This window comes from Terrapene carolina, unplaced genomic scaffold, assembly GCF_002925995.2.
Source record: "Terrapene carolina triunguis isolate 2854851 unplaced genomic scaffold, T_m_triunguis-2.0 Scaffold88, whole genome shotgun sequence".
NCBI lineage: Eukaryota > Metazoa > Chordata > Testudines > Emydidae > Terrapene > Terrapene triunguis.
In genome coordinates this window covers 19,483,328-19,507,656 of record NW_020664439.1, presented here as the reverse complement: position 1 = coordinate 19,507,656, position 24,329 = coordinate 19,483,328, and the positions used below count along the sequence as shown (strand labels likewise).

Sequence of the window (24,329 nt, the reverse complement as noted above, 5' to 3'; positions counted from 1 at the left end):
CGGGTCACATTTGTTTGTGCTAATAATATTTTTCAGGGTTTTAATAGGCAGTGAATCTTGCCATCTTCTCAATAGATTGGTTTAGGATTAAGTTATTTGCATTCACAGAATGTAAAAGTGTGATGAATGAAGTGAATTTAGGAGCATATTCTCCACTCAGTAAGCACATATAACTGGTATTGATGCTACAGGAAGTTCACAATGAGAAGGGCATATAGCCCTTTATCCATAATTGTTTGTGTTTTCACAAAACTCAGCCTAATTAAGGATAGTGTCTCTTTCAACCTTGCCACTCAAAAGCAAAGAATTAATCACAATTTTTTTTAAAAAAACAGTGAAGAAGAATGGTCCCTCTCAGGTCTCCACCCCACCTCCTAACCCCCAATCTTGTGGAGAAGAGCAATGTAAATTAGTCATAGTTAACATTAGTGGCTGGGCTTTTCAGCAGGAGCTGATGAAGTGTGCAGCACTTTTGAAAATCAGGGTACTTATTTAGGTGAATAGCTATGGATGTAAGAGCCTATTCAGAACCCACGTTGGAAAATCCATTTTCTACAGGTAACCATTTCCTACGGATATTTGAAATCAAAACCAAAGAGAACCAGAGAGAGAACTATGTTTACAAGTTCTCAGAAACAGAACAGTTTGTAAACTAATCTAGTGACTGGAGGAAGGAAATGGGAAGCCGGAATCCTGGCTCTACTATTTGCTTGCCATGTAGGTGAGTCACAACCTCTGTTCTTCAGCTTACCCTGCCATAAAACAAGGATACTAATGTAGTATTTAACCTGCTTCACAGGGATGTTGTGAAGTTTATTTATATTTGTAAAGCACTTTGAGGTACTCATATGAAATGCACGATAGAAATGCAAAGTAGGATTATATTTTACAGTTTTTCCATTTAGAAAAAAAATCTACTGGTCTGTGTTGGTGTTTGTCACCATAATGTCTGACTACTTATATAAAAAACATATAATGTATTGTATACAATGGAAGTTTTCTGAAGTAAAATTAGTGTTGTGACTAGACTAGACAAACCAATTTGGATAAAATAAGAACAGACACAAACAAACAGCTAAGATTTTAACTTTAAACACAGTTGAACTTTAAAATCATTTGTTAACTTATTTCCTGTTTCTTTTGATTTTCACGTGCTTTTCCACTTCTAGTCTCTGGAATTTAGGAGCATATTCTCCATTCAATGAGCGCAGATAACTGGTATTGATGCTATTCCCCTGGCTGGAAGTACAATGCACCTGCTGTACTGATATAATTTCATTTTTCCCCTGTGGAGTTATTTCTGATTTGCCCTGGTACAAGTGAGAGGAGAATCAGGTTTGTGTGTTTATGCCTCTGGATACCATGAGCAAGGTTGCTCTTGTTGTGTGTTCAGCCTGACCCGAAGCAGGAATTACAGGAAACACCATGAGAACCCTGTTCTTGCAAGATTTCAAATCCTATTTTTTAGTTCTCTAAGTCTTCTGTAAAATCCATCTCCTCTGTATCTAAGAAGTTCCCAGACAAAGTGGGCCTGCATACTGAGGCCCATAGTGGATTTCATGGATTATTCTGCTCTTTATCCTCCCAAGTTCTCAGCAGCTCTGTGTGGGTTGTTGTTGATTTTTAAATATGAAAATCTACCAGTTATTGTGGGAAAGTTTCATCATTAAGGGGATTTTGCAGTGTGTTCTAAAGGCAGCCAGACTCTGGATCATTCTAATCTCCTCTGGTAGCTCCTTCCACAGCTGAGCCCAGTCAACCAGCAGTGCTTTGTCCTGGACCACTGCCTTAACAGATTCTGGATTGCTGATGGAGTTGGAGCCTGACTTTCAACAGAAAATCGAGTTGTTGACTAAATGAAGTTTTTTTCCACAAAGAAGTGTCTGCTTCCACAGAAAATTTTGATTTTTAAGTGAAAAACCAAAACATCTCAAAACTGACACATTTCTAGCTGAAGAATGTAACATTTCCATTTGTAAATGCTCCGCTTGGGAGTTTAGGTGCCTCGTGCTCCTCTTCTCCTCTATAGGCATCTCCAGGGCCCAGCAAGAGGGGAGAACATGGTCTATTATAGGAGATGTAGTCCAATAAGGACCTCAGCCCATAAAAGAGAATGGGAGCATGAGGCACCCACACTGCAAGACCCATGAGGCATTACAGCAGCATTTTACAAGTAACATTTTTTGGGTTTCAATCAGAGGTTTTTAGTTTTCAGACAAAACATTTTGGTTTCCAATTTTTTTCCTAAAAGTAGAAAATTTCCATGGAAAATTCTAACAAAAATTATTTTTTTTTATCTTTTGAAAATTTTAATTAAAAAAAAATTTCTGACCAGCTCTAGTCTTGACTGTTTTTTTTTTTTTTTTTTTTTTTAAATCAGGACTTGAAACTGATTTGGAGCCAGTGAGGGGACTGGAGTACACTGGTGATGTACTCACAACAACCCGCACCATTGCGGCAGGTTGTCGCATTCTGCGCATCCTGGAATCTATGTGTTACTTCCTGATACAGAGAATTATCATCATCTAGTGTGATGGTGACAAGAATGTGGATCATAGTGGACATTTATGCATGTATGTGTATGCCCACAAAGTGGGAGGGGTTCCCTTACTGATGCTCCCAGGAAGAGTTCATTTATCTTTTGAAAAAAGTTGTGGTGGTGATGTCACAACTCTGAAGGTCCTGCTGCTGGCCAGTATAAATGTTATTGTTTGGAGAAGGGGGCTGTTCCCAGGTGCTTCTTCCCCTAGGATTGAGGAAAGGCAGTCTGGGCACCACTCCCAGTGCTGGTGCTGACAGCAGTTCAATTCATTTGGATAAGGGTTCAGATATATATTTGAAGTTGGGACACTTATTCAAACTGAAGTGAACTTCTGACTCTTCACCCATGACTAATTTACCTAGCCAGTGTACAATGCTTCCCTTGTGCACTCTAGTGTGTAAGGGCAAGATATTCTAATTACATGTGTGCATGTGGAGGGAGCTGCATATTGGAATTGAAATCCTCTGTCTGGATCTCAGAGTTGATTTTTCCAATGTCAGAAAGAAGGGGAAATGGTCCATTGCCCTAATTGTACCACTTGCTTATGTTAGATGCAGGAACAGAAACAAAACTAATTTAAAATCTTTGTAAATGGTTTACCCAAAGCAAACTCTATGACATCCTAAATGAGTTAAATGCTCTCTCTATTCTGTTGTTGACGAACTTGAAGCTAATGATCATAATTGAGCGCAAAGGCAACAGAGCATTGTCAAACTCATTCAGGAAATGCAGATTCACAAAGATAATGAAAGATTTATTTCATTGGTACAGAACAGAGAGGAGCTTAGAGGATGTGCTTTCAAAAATGTTACTGAACTAAGTCAAGCAGAGCAAAATAACCAGAAGATAGACAGACATGAGCAAGTGTAGTCACCCAGGCATAACACGTGACAACTGGCCACACAAGAAAGGAAGAAATACCAAAACAAATTGTTCTAAAAACCAAGCCAAGATTAAAGATGATACATTCTTAAGTACAGAATCAACCCTATCTCCAGGGGGAAATAACTATACTTAGCACTTCTATAGGATTCCTAGCTTCAAAGGGCTTTTCAGATGTTAACTAATTAATTCATAGAGTCATCGAGTTTAAGTTTAAGGCCAAAAGGGACCATTATATCATCTAGTCTGACCTCCTCTATAACAGAGCCATTAGATTTCACAGGTACCTCTGTATTGAGCCCAATAACTTGTGTTTGACTAAAGCATATTGTTGAGAAAGGCATCCAGTCTTGAGCTGAAGACATCAAGAGATGAAGAATCCACCACTATCCTTGGTAGTTGTTCCAGTGGTTAATCACCCTGACTGTTAAAAGGTTGTTCATCTTTAATTTGAATTTGTCGGGCTTCAGCTTCCAATCATTGATTCTTGTTACCCCTTTCTCTACTAGATTCAAGAGCCCTTTAGTACCACGTATTTTCTCCCTATGAAGGTATTGATCAGGTCACCTCTAATCTTCTTTTCAATAAAATAAACATATTAAGTTCTTTAACTCTCACTGTAAGACATTTTCTCCATCCTTTCAATCATTTTTGTGGCTCTTTTCTGTACCATCTCCAATTTCTTAATATCCTTGTTAAAATGTGGACGTCAGAACTGTATGCATTATTGTAGTATCATTCTCACTACCGCTATGTACAGGGGTAAAGTCACCTCTCTACTTCTACTCACTAATCCCACTTATATATTCAAGGGCTACATTAGCATATCGTTGGGAGTTTGTCCTCTTTAAGACCCCTAAATCCTTTTCAGAGTCATTGCTTTCCAGGATACAGTTCCCCATTCTGTAGATATTCATTCCTAGATGTATAGCTTGCATTGGCTATATTAAAACACATTTTGTTTCAACGGGCCCAGTTTACCAAGTGATCCAGATTGTACTGAGTGACTGCCGAGTCCACATAATTATTTACCACTCCTCTAGTCTTTGTGTCTTCCACAGTATTATTGCAATGATTTTATATTTACTTCCAGATTGGTATTTCCTTTCTCTGCTTTTCTTTCTCACTCTTGTAGTATAATTTGACTTTAGTCTTTCATTTGTCTAGTGCCTAGTACATTTAGTTCTGTACCGTCTAAGTCAATATGTTGAAGCAAATTTTCTCTGCACTGCAATGTTAAAGAAAATTCAACAAACCCCCAAAATCATGACTACTACCCATAGCAGGTGGATTTAGAAACAAGTCTTTAAAGTACCAAACAAGCTTTCTGTGGTGTTTTCTGAATATTGTTTTAATGGCCAAGTCAAAGGATTGCAAAAGGATTACTATCAGCTAATAAATAATAGATAGCCACTGGCACCTAACATGCAGAGTATTAATGAACATGCAGTGACCTAGCAATAGTGATATATGCTGTAGCACAGGAAACCTACAGTTGGGTCAGTTGCTGGTCTCAATCGCAAAATCCCTGAGCTAGCAGGGGCCTGGGGCTCTGTGGAGGCAGGCATTCACTAGCATGCAGGGAATATTTTACATTGCTCCCTGTGAGGAACTGCATAATTGTGATGCATCTGGCCAATAGGTGTAGTTTATACGGGCTCCCAAGTGAATGATACTGTCCTCAGTCAGAAAGATGCTGGCTGCATCACAGTATACGTATTGCCAAGCCAATTCTGGGGGGCAAATCCAAATAATCTGTTTTGTTACCAGGTTTTCACTCCCTAGCAAACTCTCAGGATAGCTGAAGTTTACTCACAAGGACTCATATAATTAGCAGGGATTTTTTCATATACCTAAAAGAACTGCCTGGTGAACTCCTTCCTCATCCTTGAAGATATGTGCCTTGAGAGGCCAAGTTTCAGTTCTCAGTTACTCTTTATCTGTCCACCATGATTTCAATAATTTCCATCCCACCATCAACCTCAGCCTAGATCAATCCACACAAGCGGTCCATTTCCTGGACACTACTGTGTTAATAAGCGATGGTCACATAAATACCACCCTGTACCGGAAACCTACTGACCGCTACACTTACCTACATGCCTCCAGCTTCCATCCAGGACACACCACACGATCCATTGTCTACAGCCAAGCTTGAAGATATAACCGCATTTGCTCCAATCCCTCAGATAGAGACAAGCACCTACAAGATCTCTATCAAGCATTCTTAAAACTGCAATACCCACCTGCTGAAGTGAAAAAACAGATTGACAGAGCCAGACGAGTACCCAGAAGTCACCTCCTACAAGACAGGGCCAACAAAGAAAATAACAGAACACCATTAGCTGTCACCTTCAGCCCCCAACTAAAACCTCTCCAGCGCATCATCAGAGATCTACATCCTATCCTGAAAGATGATCCTTTACTCTCACAGATCTTGGGAGACAGACCTGTCCTCGCTTACAGACAACCCCCCAACCTAAAGCAAATACTCACCAGCAACCACACATCACTGAACAAAAACACTGACCCTGGAACCTATCCTTGTAACAAAGCCCGATGCCAACTCTGTCCACATATCTATTCAAGTGACACCATCATAGGGCCTAATCACATCAGCCATACCATCAGGGGCTCGTTCACCTGCACATCTACCAATGTGATATATGCCATTATGTGCCAGCAATGCCCCTCTGCCATGTACATTGGCCAAACCGGACAGTCTCTACGCAAAAGAATTAATGGACACAAATCTGACATCAGGAATCATAATACTCAAAAACCAGTGGGAGAACACTTTAACCTGTCTGGCCATTCTATGACAGACCTGCGGGTGGCTATCTTAAAACAGAAAAACTTCAAAAACAGACTCCAACGAGAGACTGCTGAGCTGGAATTGATATGCAAACTAGACACAATCAACTCAGGGTTAAACAGGGATTGGGAATGGCTGAACCATTACAAACATTGAATCTATCTCCTCTTGTAAGTACTCTCACACTTGCTTCTTATCAAACTGTCTGTACTGGGCTATCTTGATTATCACTTCAAAAGTTTTTTTTCTCTTACTTAATTGGCCTCTCAGAGTTGGTAAGACAACTCCCACCTGTTCATGCTCTCTGTATGTGTGTATATATATCTCCTCAATGTTTCACTCTATATGCATCCGAAGAAGTGGGTTGTAGCCCACGAAAGCTTATGCTCTAATAAATTTGTTAGTCTCTAAGGTGCCACAAGTACTCCTGTTCCTTCCAGACCTGGCACTTTGAAATCTGGATGACAGTCCAAAACTTCCCAAAGTTTAGGATTTCAGATCTGACCCACTATGTGGGAGCTTTGACCTGCAAACTGGGATTTGAAATCAGGTCTGGATTGGGGTTTGGTCTGGGCATATCTGGTAAGAAGAATAAACAAAAGCCATGTTCATAGTGATGATATAAATTTCCTAAATAGATCACATTTATGAAATGACTACTGTTCATGTGCCGTTTCTATAGTTTGTATTATGAATCACTCATGATTGGACCCCTTATAGCTGACCTCTCTATCAACAATGAAACACTGAGAATGAAAAATCCTCGTGCTCCTTCAAGCTGAACTGTACTTTTCCGCTATCTCTATTAATGTCTGCATTGGTACATGCGTGCAGTGTATTGCACCAATAAACAGAAGATAAAGATGCCAAATTAAAACAAAAATGTCTTTCAGAATCTCTTTTTTCAAAATCCATCATTGGAAACATAATGAACTGTGATACACGAGGTAGGCAGGCATTAAGAAATTGGCTTACACTCTTTGAATCTGATGCCTGACTAATACCTACATCTCCAATAGCATGTTGAAATAATCCATTAAAAAAAATTATCAAGGCATTTTACACTTTAATCAGACATAGCAATAACCACATTACAGGAGCACTGAATTTACTGTACTGTGGCAGACTCATCTAGTACCCTCTCGCAGTAGCCAGAGGCTTATGTTTTAGACATAAAGGAAAGAAAATAGCCCAAGTACATCTTCTTGGGTGGGCAGTTCTGTACACGGGAAGAAGGGGTCTTTTCTTGACCTCTGCAGGTAGCCTGAAGGATGAGATGAGGCAGCCCCTGTTGTCTTGCACAGCTATAAATGTTGCTGTGTTTATGAGATTATCCTTCCCTTATGAAAAAACTTGCTACAATATTTGACTCCATGACCTAGTAAGGCCGTGATTGCCACAGGCTGACTATGTGCTATCTAATGCCGTACATCCTTTTATTTGCTCTAAATTGAGTGCTGCTTAATGTCATTGTGTTCACATGTTCTCTTGTTATGGGACAGTTTAAAAGGAAAGATGTTCTTGCTATGGCCTGCATAATTTGGAACACTGCACATCTGCACAATTAGGTCCCCTTTAAATCTTCTTCCTTCCAGGCTAAATCGTTCTGTTTTTACTGTCTGTTGTCCTGCCATACTTCTAACCCAAGCCATATAACTAACGTGCACACTACAGAAATTTTTGCTTTTTCCCCTACATGGCTTTCAGGCCTTCCCTTTGCTCTCCTCACCCTCCCCTTAGCAGCCACCCCACAGCATACTTCTCACTAGTTTTCCTGTTAGCATAATGAGAGAGCTGTGCTATGCAGCACCCGGCAGAGAAAAGACAGACGGAGCTCAGAGTTCTGGAGGCCTTTCAAATGGAATGCTTATTTCCTGCCAGGCGGGAGATTAACAGAAAGGCCCTCAGTCCTATGGTGGGAGAGGTGGGGTAAGGAATCCCATCCTTTTAAGAGGAAGGAGTGGAAGGAAGAGGACACCCAATGCTATATTTTCTTAAGATAGCAGTAGTTCCTATGCTGAACAAACAGCAGATTTTAGGGCTCTTTCGGCACAGGACTTGGCTCCTTTTACACAGGAATTCTGTTTTAATCTGCCACTGTTTCCAAACCCGACTTTCCATTGTGCCCATTCTGAGTTTTAAGCTCCGAGTGTTAGCATAAAGAGGTTTGTACTTTTAATTCCCAGCAGTGCAGCCATTGCTATTATCCCTCTTTAGTGAAAATCTTGTTTTTGCTTGGACCTCTACCATGCTTCATTTTCATCTCTTGAACTTAGCTGTGAAAATTCAGTACTTCTGAACAAATTCCATCTAAAATATTGATGGCGCCCACCAACACATCATGAGCATTCTCCAGCAGCTCCTACGTATAGTTTAAATATTCAATCTGAAAGCTATTTCTTTTAATTGCCAGTGGGCTGGTTTGCTCATGGGTAGGATAGAGCCCATCCCCATGCAGGAGGGCGCCACAAAAAGCAGTTTTCCAGTGCCCAATGGATTTGGAGCCCTCCTTTCTACATCACCTTCGCAATCCCACAAGAGATTTGTTGGTTGCCCGACTAGAGGATTCTGTGTGTAACAGGGGTCGCACTTCTGAAAAGGCTACAGGAGAGGCTCTAGACATAAACTTTCTATTTAGCAGTCTAAGTTCAGGATGCTGATCTCCATTGCTTAGATTAAAAATTCAATAAACAAAGATCAGAATCTGACCCTCAAGGAAATATCAGAGAGGTCCTGGAACCTGTAATTTATGAAATATGTACCACAATCGTGGATTCCTTCTCATCACTGTTTTACAGTGCTGATTATCTTCTTCATGGCATCTGATATCTGAAGTCAAGTCACTGCTTGGTTCTCATGGTCCTTACCCAAAAAAAAGAAATGTGTACAATTGTAATAATTAAATCTCCTACCATCATGCCCTGCCCCTCTCAAGCACTCAACATAGACAGATCCCCATCCTCTGAAGAGAATTCCTTGCTACAAGTAATAGAAGGAAAATCTTGTCTATAAACTTCCCTTTTCCTTTCTTGGACACATCTGCCATGTATGTATTTATACCCACAGAGGTCACTGGCTATTGCCTCTCCAGCTTAGTTGGGCACATACAGGCGCTCATAGAACAGTGACCAAACCGTCCCAGTCAGCTGTTGGCAGCAGCTCAGCCAGGCACCAGCTCTCAGCCACATGCTCAGCACAAAGTATGTTGGTTTGCAGGTGACACACACACACACAAATACACACACACTTTCAGAATGGAACAGCTTCTTCTCTAGCTCTGCATATACCATATATCAAAATTGCTTTCTTTGCCAAAGTGAAAATCTAACAAGGAACTGAGATAACTTGTACTTAAGGAAACCACATTTCTGAACATGTAGGAATGATATCTTTCTCTTTGCGTGTCTCTTAATAGTGTTTCCTCATCGATATAAAAGAGAGAGCCTACGCTTTTATCTCAGTTCTGTGACATAATCATAACTTACAAAGTCTGCTTTAAATAGGAGTACTAACAAAAGAGACACTGTAGACTAAAAATCTGCAAACCAGAAACATTAGAGACACTGCAAAAGAGCAAAGCAAAGCTCCAGGGAGTGTTGACATTCACTTCCAGGGATTTGTGCCTCTGACATAAATTTCATTATATAATGCAGCAATGTCTTGTGTATGAAATGCCACACTATTAACCAATGTATGTTTATAGCCTGGCTTGCCTTTGCCATGGAAAACGGCACTTTTCCTGGAAAATGACTGAAAGTGGATTTGAATGGTATGAAAAAGAGTTCCATATTTTATGGGGTGTTTTAATAATAACTGTTGCATAAAATGATACTTCTTTGTCTTTGGGGAACTGTGTTTGCCTTAAGGCCCAGAACCATCACTCTTTGATAAGGGAAAAGGTGAAGCTCTCCCTCTGGCCATATGCAGGATTTTGTAGGGCTCTGCTGGAAATAATTTTCCTAATAAGATTAAGGTTTACCCTGACTCAGTTTCCACACAAGCATTTGTTAGTCTCAAAAGCCACTTAATGTTGGTTACATCCAAAATATACACATATGCATATACACCTGTATTCTATACCCTAGAAACAATACAGATATGGAGAATACTTCAAACAGGTGCAGGCCCAGGAGACACATCCCCATCATGGCGTGACTACAGAGAAGTACAGTAAAGCTATGACAAAGCACTCTTACCAATTCTTCCCTAACCAATACAAGTTAAACACAAACAACTTTTCTTTCTCATAATTTCATTCATTTTAATCGCAGGCTGTGGGCCTAACACTCATGCTAAAATCCAAACTCAATTTAAAACCATAGTTCACTCTGGCCTAATGTGGGCCTGTATTTCTACAGGCCCCATGGGAGCTGTCCAACAGGTATTTCAGAGCTGTGGCCACCTTTTCTAGCTCCAAGGATTTTGCTGTTGTAGGCAAAATATAAATTACCTCTCAAAGTCTACAGTCAATCACACAATAAACAAGGGCATTCAAATTGTTACTATGCTTCACAACATGGCTTCTCAGAACGTCCTAGTGAGGACAGAACTCAGATCGTCCTGCTAAAGGAAGAAGAAGATTAACATTTAAAAAAAAATCCTAGCCATCCGTTTCCTTTGAGGTTCCAATGTTGATTCTCCATCTCTTGATATATTCAAATCAAGACTAGATGCCTTTCTGGCATATATGGTTTAGCTGAACAAGTTAGATGGGGGTAACTGGGTTAAATTCTACAGCCTGTGATATACAGGAGAGCAGACCAGATGATGGAATGGTTCATTTGGCCTTAAAAATCAATTAATATATGACTAAATCTCTAAGTCTGCTTTATTTAGCCTGTAAGTTCTTCAGAATATAGACTGCCTGTGCTTTGTGTGTTATATAGTGTGGAACACCCTATAAGTATTAAACAAATAACTAATGAAGTTGAGGCACTGAAAGAGTTAACCTAAACACACTTTGTCAGTGGTTTGTTCAGTACTTCCATGATACTGCTATAGAGCTCATGGACAATAGCTTTACATCTGTTACTTTTATATTCCTTTCCTAGAAGCTTTAACAAAAGAAAATAGCTAGCAATCCAGAAGAGGAAATTTTCCTCAGCAGAGAAAATAGCCTATAACTGGCTTCCCATAAAACAGTGAAAATTACACTGTGAGAAAAAGTAGCAGAGGAAATAAGTCAACCTGAAGTGCTCTTGGGAAAATCTTTAGTGGCAGATATAAGGACGATATAATTGCTAAAGATGAGCAGGTTTTTCTGTTATCTCAATAAAGCACTTTTGGATGAAAAGATTGGAAAGACAGGAGCAATACAATAGAAAACGCCTGTTACAATCTTATTTACATAATTTTATATAAAGGAGCATTGATGTATGAAGTGTAAAATGAATGTGTTGAATACTGAAAATAAAGCATTACAGAAAACAAATTATGCTTACTCCCCCGCTATAAAGAAGCTTAATGTTTGATTAAATACATTTGCCTGGTGAAGAGAGGCATTGATTTTATAAAAAGCTGAGTGTGCCATTTCAATAAAACAGAAAACTCCCTGTCACTGGATCTTTTATGCAATGTGGCTCTTACAGCTGAATCTTAAATTGTTTTGTATATTCTTTTGCATAGGAAACATTTTCCCAATATCACAGACATTAGCTGAAAACGCTAAATATGGAGCTCTTATTGTACGTTTCCCCTCTTCCCATTCCCCCTTGTCTCAAGCTGGTATGGTGCCATATTTGACAGGCTCTGAACATCAAATGGCTTTGTAGACACACTAATCTAAAGTGGATGATGACTGAATGAATGGACTGGTGGGTGGCTAAACACAAGCCATCTCCTAGATTTCCGTTTACTTGCATGATTATCTTCTGCTTTATTATAAAATTATCTACTTTAATAGAGAAACTTGTTAGCATCAATATACATATTATATTCCTTAACAGACTTCACAGATATCTGAAACCCATTTTAACCCATGCTGGTCCACCGCTTACAACAACATTACCTGAATGGTGTAATCCTATTGCCAGACTGCTAACTAGCCCTAGAGCATATGGAGTAAGTATATATATTGTGTGTGCATTAAACTTTGTGAATAGCATTTAGAACCTGATCTAAAGCCCACTGTAGTTAATGGAAGCATTTACATGATTTCATTGGGCTTTGGATCAAGCCTTTAACAAGGCTAGACACTATATGGCTGTCGTGTCGTAGGGGTGAAAAAGTACGGCCACATTTTCAAAAGTGGCTACTAATTATTAGTGCAGTGGGTTTTCGGGTGGCCTACTTTAGATACCTAAGGCCTGGCTTCCAATGGTACGCAGAAGCAGGAGACTATAGGCAGCCACTTGCTTCAAATTGATAAAAATCAAAGTGAGGTCACTGTAATTAATAGTTGATATTAATCATCAACACTGAAAATATTAAAATGGAATCCCATCAGGCTTGTTTCTGGGAAGTTGTCACTGATTAGGGTCCCTTTTCCTTTTTAAAACACAGGAGCAGCTGAAGGATGATGACATGGACTGTATCGTGAATAATGATGAACTGACTATAAATTATGAAGACCGCAATCCTGTTCCAATGCCGGCACAGGCCAGAATAGACTCACCCCAGACTCCAGGCAAGGAAAACATTCATGAAGGAGACCTTGGATTAGGAGGATGTGAACTCCAGTTGGAGCACACTCCAGCACATACCCAGTTGAATTCATTAGCATGAGCAGTGCAAATGTAATCATAAGAAATGCACGGAACATGAAGGAATACAAGCCACACGTATGAGGCAGTATTGGTAAGAAGCTAGAAAATGTATTAAAAGCAGAAATTGAAGAGAATCAAAACCTTGTCGAATGTATCTTCTGGTGCCTGAAGAAATGAGGATCATCATCATCCATATATGCTATACAACTAAATTTAATGTTTTGACAGTGGCAATTTTTATTAATGAAATTGAAGGCACTGTCTGCTAAAGGCATATTACAGATGCACTCACAGCGTCGATTGTACTTCGCGCGCACATAAACACACAGACTTCTGAATGTTGTTCTCTTTGTTAATTAATTCAGGTGAGGAGGAGAGAGATTTGATTAACACGATCATGCTCAGATGATCATAGAGCTTTGTAATAAGTTGCTCCTGGGCAGACATATCACCCATGGGACAGGAAGAAATTTCTTTTGTACAAATGCAAACTTTGGGCAGCTACTTTCTCTTTACAAATGTTTAAGACTCCCACTTAATGCTTATAGCATTTGGCATTTTCTAGAGTCAGTCCAATGAATGCTTCAGCAAAAATAAGTTTCACACCCTGGGCTGCAGAGGGTTAATTCAGAACACAAAAACTGGGCATTGCTATTTTAGCTGTTCAAACTAAATAAATCAATAATGGAACTTTTTATTATTATTTTGATTGATCATGATCACTATGGCATACAGCAATTACACTTATGCCACAATGCATTCGTTGCTAGAGCTTGGCAATAGGTTTTTATACACAGCTTGCGTGATGGGAACAATTTATGTTTTTTGTTGTGTAAAAACATTCCAAGTTTGTGTTTTGATTTTAGCTTCTTGGGGGCTGGGTTTTATTTTGTTTGGTGGTGGTGGTGGGGTGTGGGTGTGTATTACACACACACACACACACACACACACACAAAGTCCTGCAAAAGAGTTTACTTTTTAAGATAAGATTTAAGATGTGCATGATCACACATTTACATTTGGCACTTAGATATTACAGTGAAAAGTAAGATGGTAAAACCTAGATAGACAAATGAGAGAAAGATTTAGGTATGGAAATACCAGCTGTGTCTGCATAAATTCAGCATATGAATTCACACATGGTCAATCATGCACCTAACGGATCATGATGTACCTGGCCATATCAGGCATTTGCACATATAAATTGGGTATTGCGAATGCATGCGCACAGGGGCATGTCTCTAACATTTAAAGTCTGGCTTTGTATCTTCTCAGCACAGAAGTTTCAACTCAGATGCAGCATAGGTTGCTTATCACATTGCTTGAAAGTGTTCCTACCATGAAAGTTAAACCACGAGAGAACCACGAGTTTTGAACAAGGTCATTCTTAACCAAGACATTTCTAAGCCATGGGGGAGGGGGTGTGTGGAATCAAGTCATCCCAATGAAACCGTGAATGATCATAAAGTTGAATGGGTTTTGATTCCATCACAGATGGAAACTGAAACACAGACTTAAATATAATCCAGTTTTAGTCATTCTTTTCCAGGCTAATTAATTGCTGGTTGGATTTAAAACTAGACCAGCTGCTCTAAGCATAAATTTAACACAGGAGTCCTACGCGCTTTTCTGAAACATCAGAAGCTTAAATTGGCCTTTCCCCCCCCCTAAAACATTAATCAAGGGGCTTCAAAGGATGTTAGTCCCCATGTGGGGGTGGGGACTATTCTATATTAGGTCGTCCCGAGGAAAAGTGGTGGGTTTGCAACTCCCCGTCTTGACAAATCTAGCTGAGGGAGAGTGGGGGAAGCTGCGTACCCTGGATACATGAAGGAATAGAGAAGAAAGAAGAAATGAGGAACATGGTGTCATGCCCTGAGGGGCCCAAAGGAGGATGGAGTTGTGCACTGTGGGGCACCAGATGGGCAGGGCTGACAGCACAAGGAGAGACAAGCACCTAGAGGCACATAAAGGAGAGCTGAACATTTAGTGACATATAGTGGGTTATTATACATATGATAGTGGGTATTGTAGCGCAGTCATGAGTTCAGTAGCTAGGGCTACTGCCTTCAACCTTTACAAGTACTGAGTAAGTGTCCCCATCCTCCTTGTATTCCTTGGAAAAGAACAATTCCAGATAGGTTTGGAGATGATTCGATGTATGGTGGAAAGAACTAAATCCTTGCAATATTAAGAGGCAGGTGTTAAGCTTTTTTCCTCCTCCCCAAGAGCTGGAAGTGACTCAAACTCTCTTTGACAAATGTTCTGTTCTCAAATACACCCCCCTACTGGAGCATCCTCTGCGTTTCTTCCCCATTTTATTTATTGTGGTTGTGTCCATGTTTCATTAAATGGGATACATTAAGAGCCCTAGGCTGATGTCCTCTGCTTAACCATAGACTAGTACAGTAGGGAAAGATCTTCCACACCGCCATGCCAATATTCCTTAAGACTTACTTTGGAAGGATAACTGCTTTTTAGGGTGAAAAGTAGTTCAATCTTCGTGGCCATTCAGTCCTTGCTCTTCGTGCTGAGATTGTCAACAAAGGAACATCAGTGTTTTGTGGGGTGGACACCTATCCATTGGGACTGACTGAGAGCACCAAATTAGATTCTTTTAGCTTTACAGAGCTGGGCTACCAGAAATCTCTAGTAGTGGTAAAAGGGTCTATAACCTATTGCTATCCACTGTATTATTAAATCCTTCTTGTTTCCTAATTTTAAAGTATGCTTTGTACCGGTGGAATACTGATACATAGCATGATGATATGTACTGTATTCAGCCATAAGGGATACTGGGAACTAGTGTCTAGTAATTCTACATGAAAATTTAAACAGTGAAGTGAGAGAGGCCTCTATGGTATAATTCAACTCGTACTTTGAACATTTAAACTACTTCGTTTAATGCAGTGCTTGACTGAACATGTGATTCACTACCATGATAAATATGGAGCTATTTTTCCTGTTTGACTTAATCTAATAAAACATTGCTTGGAAAATGACACATAAAATACCTAGTCACAATGTAGTGACTGCATACTCAATATTAAGGTCAATATGCTAGAGAAGATGTGGTCTGGAATTCTGCTATGTTACTAAACCCTTATTTTATTTCCAGTAGCAATAACTGGGATTCCATATTAAACTGCAGCTCATGTTTAGATAGGTTTTAGAAGTATCATGAATGGATCCTGGATGTGAAGGAGAGCCCAGTTCAAAAAGAAACTGCACTAAAAGTTATCAAGTTCCTGTGATAACATTCACTGAGAAGTGCAACATCTGGTAACCTAGGGCAAGCTGTTATGAGCAAACATTCTCATTGTTCTGCATAACAAACTTAGACTTTTCCATAATAGCTACTTCAGGCCTTAGTCCAGCAAAACACTTAACCGAGTGCGTAAATGTAAGCCAACTGAAGCCAATAGGCTACTCACACCCTGAGTATATGCTGTGTTAGACTGATGCCTTAGTGCATTTCTTTTCTTTTTGAAAGTTAATGGACAGCAGCTGTCACTGAGTTTTTAGCGTACACACAATCCTGATTTGTATACACATCAGGGGTGCACAAGCATCACAGTGTGCACATGCACAGGTTAGGTGCACATACGTGCACTTTTGAAATGCTACCCCTATGTTTTCATAAATCCCGATAATGCCTGGGATAGAAAAATTAATTTGCCACTTGAGAACTGAACATTAGTAGAAACTAACATTCTGCATCACTGAAAAGTGCTGCTTCTAAACAGAAAGCCTTTTTTCCTCTATTTCCTATTAGCAAAATGAAAAACAGTCTTACAATGAACCACTTCAGTGAGTTTTAAATAACTAAAATAACACAAGCTCATCTCTACCAGTATAATCCCAACAGACATGAATCCCAGCTAGTCAGCTGTGAAGGGCTTGTCAACATTTTTATTTTATAAATAATTCTTTCAGAACCAGAGAATTCTCTGTTTGGAAACAGGAATCAACCAGTGAGTTGAGTTAACCCCTTGTTTTGGTCCTAAAAGTGAACCTTTTCAACCAATGAAATCCCCTCACGAAGTTAGCTCACATTGAGTTGATCTGGAGCTTTTGTTAGCTTCCTTGGCAGTTTTTGTCCTTCAAGGGGATTAGCTGAAATACCTGAATATGTTTTGTTTGAAAACTTTTTCTTCTAATTTTGTCCCTTTTTGATATATTTAAATCAATTTACAACAGAAACGTGATCAAATACATGAGTGCCAGTTTATATACAAAATGAAAGCAAACTAAGACTGCCAAGATAATACTGTTTTTTTTCTGCTTCATTCCTCCCTTTCAAGGGATTAAGAGATAGGAGAGCCTGGTTCGATACTGAATGTCAGAAGAGCAAATATTCCCTCAACAGTCTGGCAAAGCAGATCCAGCCAACAGGCTCAAAATAGTTCATCAGATTAAATGTGGTAAAGAAACAGATTCTTCATGAAAGTAAGGAGAAGCAATGAAAAAGCGATGTGGAACCAGTCAGTGGTCCAGGTTGTTGCTTCCAATAATGAAAAGCATCAACACCAAGATGTTTCTATGAGGAAATCTTTGCCCCATGGTAAAGACCCCCCCGTACCTCCCACCCACACATACACACTTTGGCTCTGGCCCTTGGTGGCCTCCCTGCCAACAAGGCCTCATTGCAGCTGCTTTGCTGGAACCTTCCCCCAGCAGCCATGGCAGCCCCAGACCCTCTTTGAAGATCCACAAATAAATTGATACAGTCTAGGGCTGTATTAATTATTCCAACTAATTTCCCAGGGATTCGGGAGAAGGTAATGAGCATCCCAACCCAGTTCTTATCCCCTGAACCACTCTGACTCCATCTTCTCTCTTCAGTGTGGATTCTGGATGCTGACAGCCCTGCACATGCTCCATGGAGTGGAAATGATGCTGTTTACGAATCAAGTCTTCTTGCCAATAAAGGCAATCCTTAGTATCATCAGAGTGGTGGCAATATTCACTCACCCAGCCAGCAAGTGAAGAAAGCAGGTCTTAGGTACAGACGAGACCACCATCATTTCAGGCCCTAGATGGCTTCAAATCTGGGCAAGATAGATTAGTTTCACCCTCCTTGTGGACCTTATGAGGTTTGAAATTCTGATGCTAGAAACCATAGGGAATAAATTAATGTATATTGGAGCCACTGTTCTACATCGTTCTTATTGTTTAACTGTCTGTTTCTATGTATGTTACTATGAAGGCTGATGGACATAAATAAAATACTACTGCTGCTTTATTCAATAAGGATTTCAAATGATCGAGCAGCATGTCTAATGAGGTAAACTCTAAAAGAAAACCTCACACAGTGATATTAGGCATTACACTTGCCTGAGACAAGTAATACACAAGTGAGTTCAAGTAGGATAATAATATCCCATAAGCGTAATGAGATTTCTTATACCAGAGGTAGACTATATACTAAATATAACCCAGTGCTTTAGAATACACAGCTGACTGGAACTGAAAATATGAGAAAGAGAAAAGGCAAAGGGGAATAAACGAATGATGGAGAAACATGAATCTGTATGCCAGAGAGATAAGCAACCTAAAAGAGGTCAAAGGATTCAGCATTGATTGCAAACTTAAAAGCCCAAATGAATTATTTGCCAGCAGTTTGACAACCTAAGAATTTGGTTTGAGAACACTTCTAAAAACCACTAATGCTGAAAAACCAGTATCACTGATCACCATCCCTGTAAAACACTAGGAACTTCACAGGCCTACAGGGAGCTAGAACAGAAGTCTGTAGGCTGACTGATTGAAATCAAATGAAGACAAAGACCCAAATTTAAGAGGCTACTTTTTATGTAGGGCTATTAGTGGAGCAGTGGAAGCAATGCCAGGCCAGGTCTACACTACAAAGTTTTGTCAGCATAGTTGTGTCAGTCATGAGTGTGGGGAAAAAACGCACCTGCTGTCACACTGTCTGGAATGGCTCATTACCATGAGTGCCAACCTCAGGGCAGACTGTCAAAAAGCAGGCAGACACCTCAAGCTGGTGGTATGTTCTATAAAGCTCTTGAGAGCTTTCACAAACACAGTAACAAATGTGAACTCCTGGATCACTATAACAGTCTTACAATGGAGTCACAGTCCCCTTGGGCACTCCAGTCTATCTTGCTACCCAGGTAAGCTGGACGTAGTGATAAATGGTCACTTATATCAAAAATTACAAAGTATTCAGGTTGTTCCCAGTCCCAAGAGATCAGTCACTTATCCCAGATCAATTTGTTTCTTAGATCTCATACCAAAGACAATGTCTAGAGGCAATTGTCTAATAAACTATCTAAAGGTTTATTAACTAGGAAAAAGAGAGTTATTTACAGGTTAAATTAAGCAGGAAAATACAGACATGAGTTATCATCTAAGGTTTCTAAAGATGACAGAGATGTCGTAATCTGTCAGTTCAAAATGTCTTACAGGACAGACCCACAGGTAACCCCTCGAGATCTCTGCCTTAGTTTAGTGTCTCTGGCTCTCTGAGAGTTTAAACAGCAAAGAGATGAAAAATTCTCTTGTGACCCTGTCTTATCTTTTCCATTTGGTCTTCGTCTATGAGCCTTGCTCCCTTACACATAGCATTTCCAAGGGGTGATAGGGCCATTCACCAATCCTTTGTTTCACAACGTTCCTTAATGGCCTGTTTAATCTTGACGGGACTCCTTAAAGGGCAGAGGAGATGATTCCCATACCTGAGTTCACCAGTTCAGAGCAAACATTTTTGGTGTTATAAAGCAAAACTTATATATTTTCTTATAGAGTGAAATGCAGACATTACAACTGAAATTAATGCATGCAGCAATTTACAAGCATTTCATAGAGTCTAAACACTAAATATATTCTTATAACATTAATACCTATTTTGAACAAAACATACGGGTGAGCTGGTTTGGTTTCCATCGATGAGCTTGTCACGTTTGAGCTAATGCCTACAGCCTTGGCTGGAACTGACGGTTTACCAGCATCATACCTGCAGCCAACACAGCTACGTTGGCAACCCCCCCCCCAGCGTATATGCAACTATGCTGACAGAAGGACGTGGTGTTACTATACTGACAGAAAAACTCCTTCGGTTGTCATAAGCTGTGTCTATCCTAGGGGGCTCTGCCAATATAGCTATTCTAGCAAAGCATTTGTAGTGTATACAAGACCTGAGCCTGCTATCTTCAGGGGAAGTGTGAGAACCACATTGAGGGTATCAGTTTCTTCAGTCTTCCTTCTTTCTCCTCCCAAACCCCCACAAGAATCCTGCTGCTTAACAACGTCCCCATGAGGCACCCACTAGTCTCATCCCTTTTATTTTGCGTTTAATTTGAAAGGGGAAGCTTGTTTAATTTCTGTCATTACTAGCCATAGCCCTTTGGCTGGCAGGGAGGCACCACAGGCTGAGAGATGCATAGTGTAACTGTTGAGGAAAGGACCTGAAGTACACTTGGCTCTTATAGGCTACAGTGATCATGCTCGGCTGAGTGGGCTCCAGAGTCCATGGAACCTGGTGGTAGGGAGCAACTGTCAGTCTGGGGGATGCACCTTCAGTGCACTGGTTCCAGATGGTATAGAACCTGTCTCAACCTGCATGGTTTAGACTTCCAGAGGCACATATGACCCATCCTCAAGTCTGGCCACTGGTTACTAGTCAGCTTCTGATCCCATTTAAGGCTTTAGTTCTAATGGCCAAATTAATGGATCAAGCCCAGCCACTTACAAGACTGAATTTCAATCCATGTATTACTGCAACACTCTTCTGAAACAACACAAATCATAAAACCCAGCCAAACTGCATGAGAGTTGGGGACAAGATCTTCTCAGTTGAGAGGACCCAGCTATGCATAAATCTTCCAGAGGAGGGCGGGTGACTCCAGAGTCTGACTGTCTTTAGGAAATGCTGCAAACCCTTTCTCTTCAGAATAGCCTTTCCACCGAAAGAATGACACTCACAACACTGACAACCAACAAAAACAAAAAATAAACCAGCCCCACCCCAAAAAAAATTAATAAAACCTAAAAATCAAAAACAAAAATCCTACCCCAAGCAGAGGTTTTACCCCAAGAAGAGAGAAGTGCCAGAGACTCCATGAAGTCCGCTAATAACTAAATGGTGGATTCCCTGAAGTCTTTAAATCAAGATTTGAGGACTTCAGTTACTCAGCCAGAGGTTAGGGGTCTATTATAGGAGGGGGTGGGTGAGGTTCTGTGGCCTGCAACGTGCAGGTGGTCAAAGAAGATGATCATGATGGTCCCCTCTGGCCTTAACGTCTATGAGTCCTAGCTATTGATATTGATTTGACCTAGAAGGTGCTCAGTATAAAATCCTCAGATAGCTCCCTGGGGGAGCTCTAAACCTAGGTGAGAGGTCAAGGTCCTAGTAGACACAGGCTCTAAAACAGGGGGGGTTTAGTGGGGGAGGGGCCTTGCCACCTGTGACCTGCTGGTCCTGCCACTGCTGCAGCCTTGGTCCATTCCAGACTGTTCTCTGCTGTTGGTGATTTGAGAGGTTTGTGGAGTGCTCTTCCCACACGGGGGAAGAGCAAAAGATGCTTAGTTGAGGCAAATTCATTCAATTTATGAACTAGTGTACCAGCAGGGCAGGGTGTAACAATTTGCACCTCTGCTTTATAACTGCATGGTTTGCATGGCCCCTGAAACCAGTTCCCAAATGAGAGCTTAGGGCCTGACCACCACTAACTCTACCAGTAATTGAAGACTGACTGTGGGGGCTTGGCCCCTGCTACAACTCAGACTCTTAACAAAGAACTGATTAGTGTCATTGATGCCCTGGCACCAGTCAATTCTCACTCTGACCTAGTTTAGTAGAGAGTGGCTGTGGTCTGGTGCTGATCTTTGAAATTTAAATAGCCTGAGTAGGAGATTAGAGTATGTGGGAACTCTTGAAGGGAAGTGTGGGGTCATTTCCCCATATCTGGTGGAGTTCAGCCCCTTTTATTGATACTACTAAACCATCGCTGCGGGAAATGATTTGTCACTGGGGCTCAATAATACATGAAGCGCATTTAGAGGTGTGGGGGCTTTAAAAATACTTGCCCTTTGGTGCATTCAGGTCCATTCCAGAAAACTCCCCACGGAGAACACACCCCAGACCTCTGTTACAAGGCTTTTGACCCCTGCATCCACACGTACAAATTACATTGTGTGCTATCAAGCTCCTCGGGGGCTTCCTTTATATTTGTATAGTCCCTAGGACATTGTGGGAACTACACAAAACAAAGAGGAGTGATATACTTGGTGATACTTTTCAGGCACACATATGAATGTTTCCAGCAAATGATTTAATGTAAGTGTTTGCCAAGGGTTTTTATCCTGGGCAAACACTTGAAAACAAATCAACATATTCCCTAGACATGTGCCCCTACTGACTGCAGCCCTATGTAACCGGGTAAATGGAGATTTAACAGGATAAAGGGAACATGCTTGTGGAACTCCTTGCTTATAATATTAATTGCACTGATTTAAAGTGGAGTTATCTTTTAAAGGAGGAGAGGAGAAAGTACATATACATAAATATGCAAGCCAAGCCCACTGACCTCCCTTTTCCATTGGGCTGTGCTGTGACTAATGTCTGAGGCCATGTGGCGCAGGCCCTGCCACTGCGCAGGGGAGCCAGGACTTGCAGCAGTTTTCCATACAGGTTTTCTGGCACATGCCTGTACTAGAATTTGGCCTTTCACTCATAGCAATCTGAGTTGATGGGGATTTTCCTCAGAAGCTGCAAATATAGAAACATCATAACACGGGGCTAAAGATGTGCTTTGTACAGAGGGCTAAAGCAGTGACTGCAGCTAGGATTCTTTGAGATTTTAACATCCTGGATTTACTTGTTTTGAAAGCCCTGGTTAGGACAATGTTTATTTAGACTAAGTGTTCGCCATCTGTTCTACCAAATTCTAAACAGGAAGAGAATACACTCCCCCAGCAGTCACAAAACACAGCATTGCTGTGCTATTGATGTTAGGACATACTGGGTGCAGAGTTCACATATGACAGTGCATAGTGGCTGAGGTTTTTCTTTCAGGAACAAATTGGGGATTAGCAAAAACAACGAGGAGTCGTTGTGGCACCTTAGAGACTAACAAATGTATTTGGGCATAAGCTTTCGTGGGCTAAAACCCACTTCATCAGATGCATGGAGTGGAAAATATAGTTGGCAGGTATAAATACACAGCACATGAAAAGATGGGAGTTGCCTTACCAAGTGCAGGGGTCAGTGCTAACAAGCCAATTCAATTAAGGTGGAAGTGGCCTATTCTCAACAGTTGACAAGAAGGGGTGAATACCAAGGGAGGGAAAATCACTTTTGTAGTGCTAATGAGGCCAACGCAATCAAGGTGGCCCATTTCAAACAGTTGACAAGAAGGTGTAAGTATCAGCAGAGGGAAATTACTGTTTGTAGTGACCCATCCCCTCCCAGTCCTTATTCAGGCCTAATTTGATGGTGTCAAGTTTGCAAATTAATTCCAGTTCTGCAGTTTCTCGTTGGAGTCTGTTTTTGAAGTTTTTTTGTTGAAGAATGGCCACTTTTAAGTCTGTTATTGAGTCTCCAGGGAGATTGAAGTGTTCTCCTACTGGTTTTTGAATGTTATAATTCTTGATGTCTGATTTGTGTCCATTTATTCTTTTGCATAGAGACTGTCTGGTTTGGCCAATGTACATGGCAGAGGGGCATTGCTGGCACATGATGGCATATATCACATTGGTAGATGTGCAGGCGAAGGAGCCCCTGATGGTGTGGCTGATGTGGTTAGGTCCTATGATGGTGTCCCTTGAATAGATATGCGGACAGAGTTGGCAACGAGGTTTGTTGCAGGGATTGGTTCCTGGGTTAGTGTTTTTGTTGTGTGGTATGCAGTTGCTGGTGAGTATTTGCTTCAGGTTGGAGGGCTGTTTGTAAGCGAGGACTGGCCTGTCTCCCAAGGTCTGTGAGAGTGAGGGATCGTCCTTCAGGATAGGTTGTAGATCCTTGATGATGCGCTGGAGAGGTTTTAGTTAGGGGCTGTAGGTGACGGCTAGTGGCGTTCTGTTACTTTCTTTGTTGGGCCTGTCCTGTAGTAGGTGACTTCTGGGTACCCTTCTGGCTCTGTCAATCTGTTTCTTCACTTCACCAGGTGAGCACTGTAGTTTTAAGAATGCTTGATAGAGCTCCTGTAGTTGTTTGTCTCTGTCTGAGGGATTGGAGCAAATGCGGTTGTATCTTAGAGTTTGGCTGTAGACAATGGATCGTGTGATGTCGTCTGGATGAAAGCTGGAGGCATGTAGGTAAGTATAGCAGTCATTAGGTGTCCAATATAGGGTGGTGTTTATGTGACCATAGTAGCTTATTTGCACTGTAGTGTCCAGGAAGTGGATCTCTTGTGTGGACTGG

At 40.8% G+C, this 24,329-nt stretch overlaps 1 protein-coding gene across 1 annotated transcript in view; it reads left to right on the top strand.

Moving 5' to 3' along the window:
- The window catches only part of SLC9A9 (solute carrier family 9 member A9), a 341,581-nt gene extending 328,300 nt beyond the window's left edge, over positions 1-13,281 (top strand). Inside the window, exons 15-16 of the mRNA XM_024214834.1 lie at positions 12,194-12,299; positions 12,741-13,281. Coding sequence (XP_024070602.1) covers positions 12,194-12,299; positions 12,741-12,962 — 328 coding nt within the window. The 3' untranslated portion in view covers positions 12,963-13,281. The remainder of the gene's footprint in view (positions 1-12,193; positions 12,300-12,740) is intronic.
- The last annotated feature ends 11,048 nt before the right edge of the window (positions 13,282-24,329 follow it).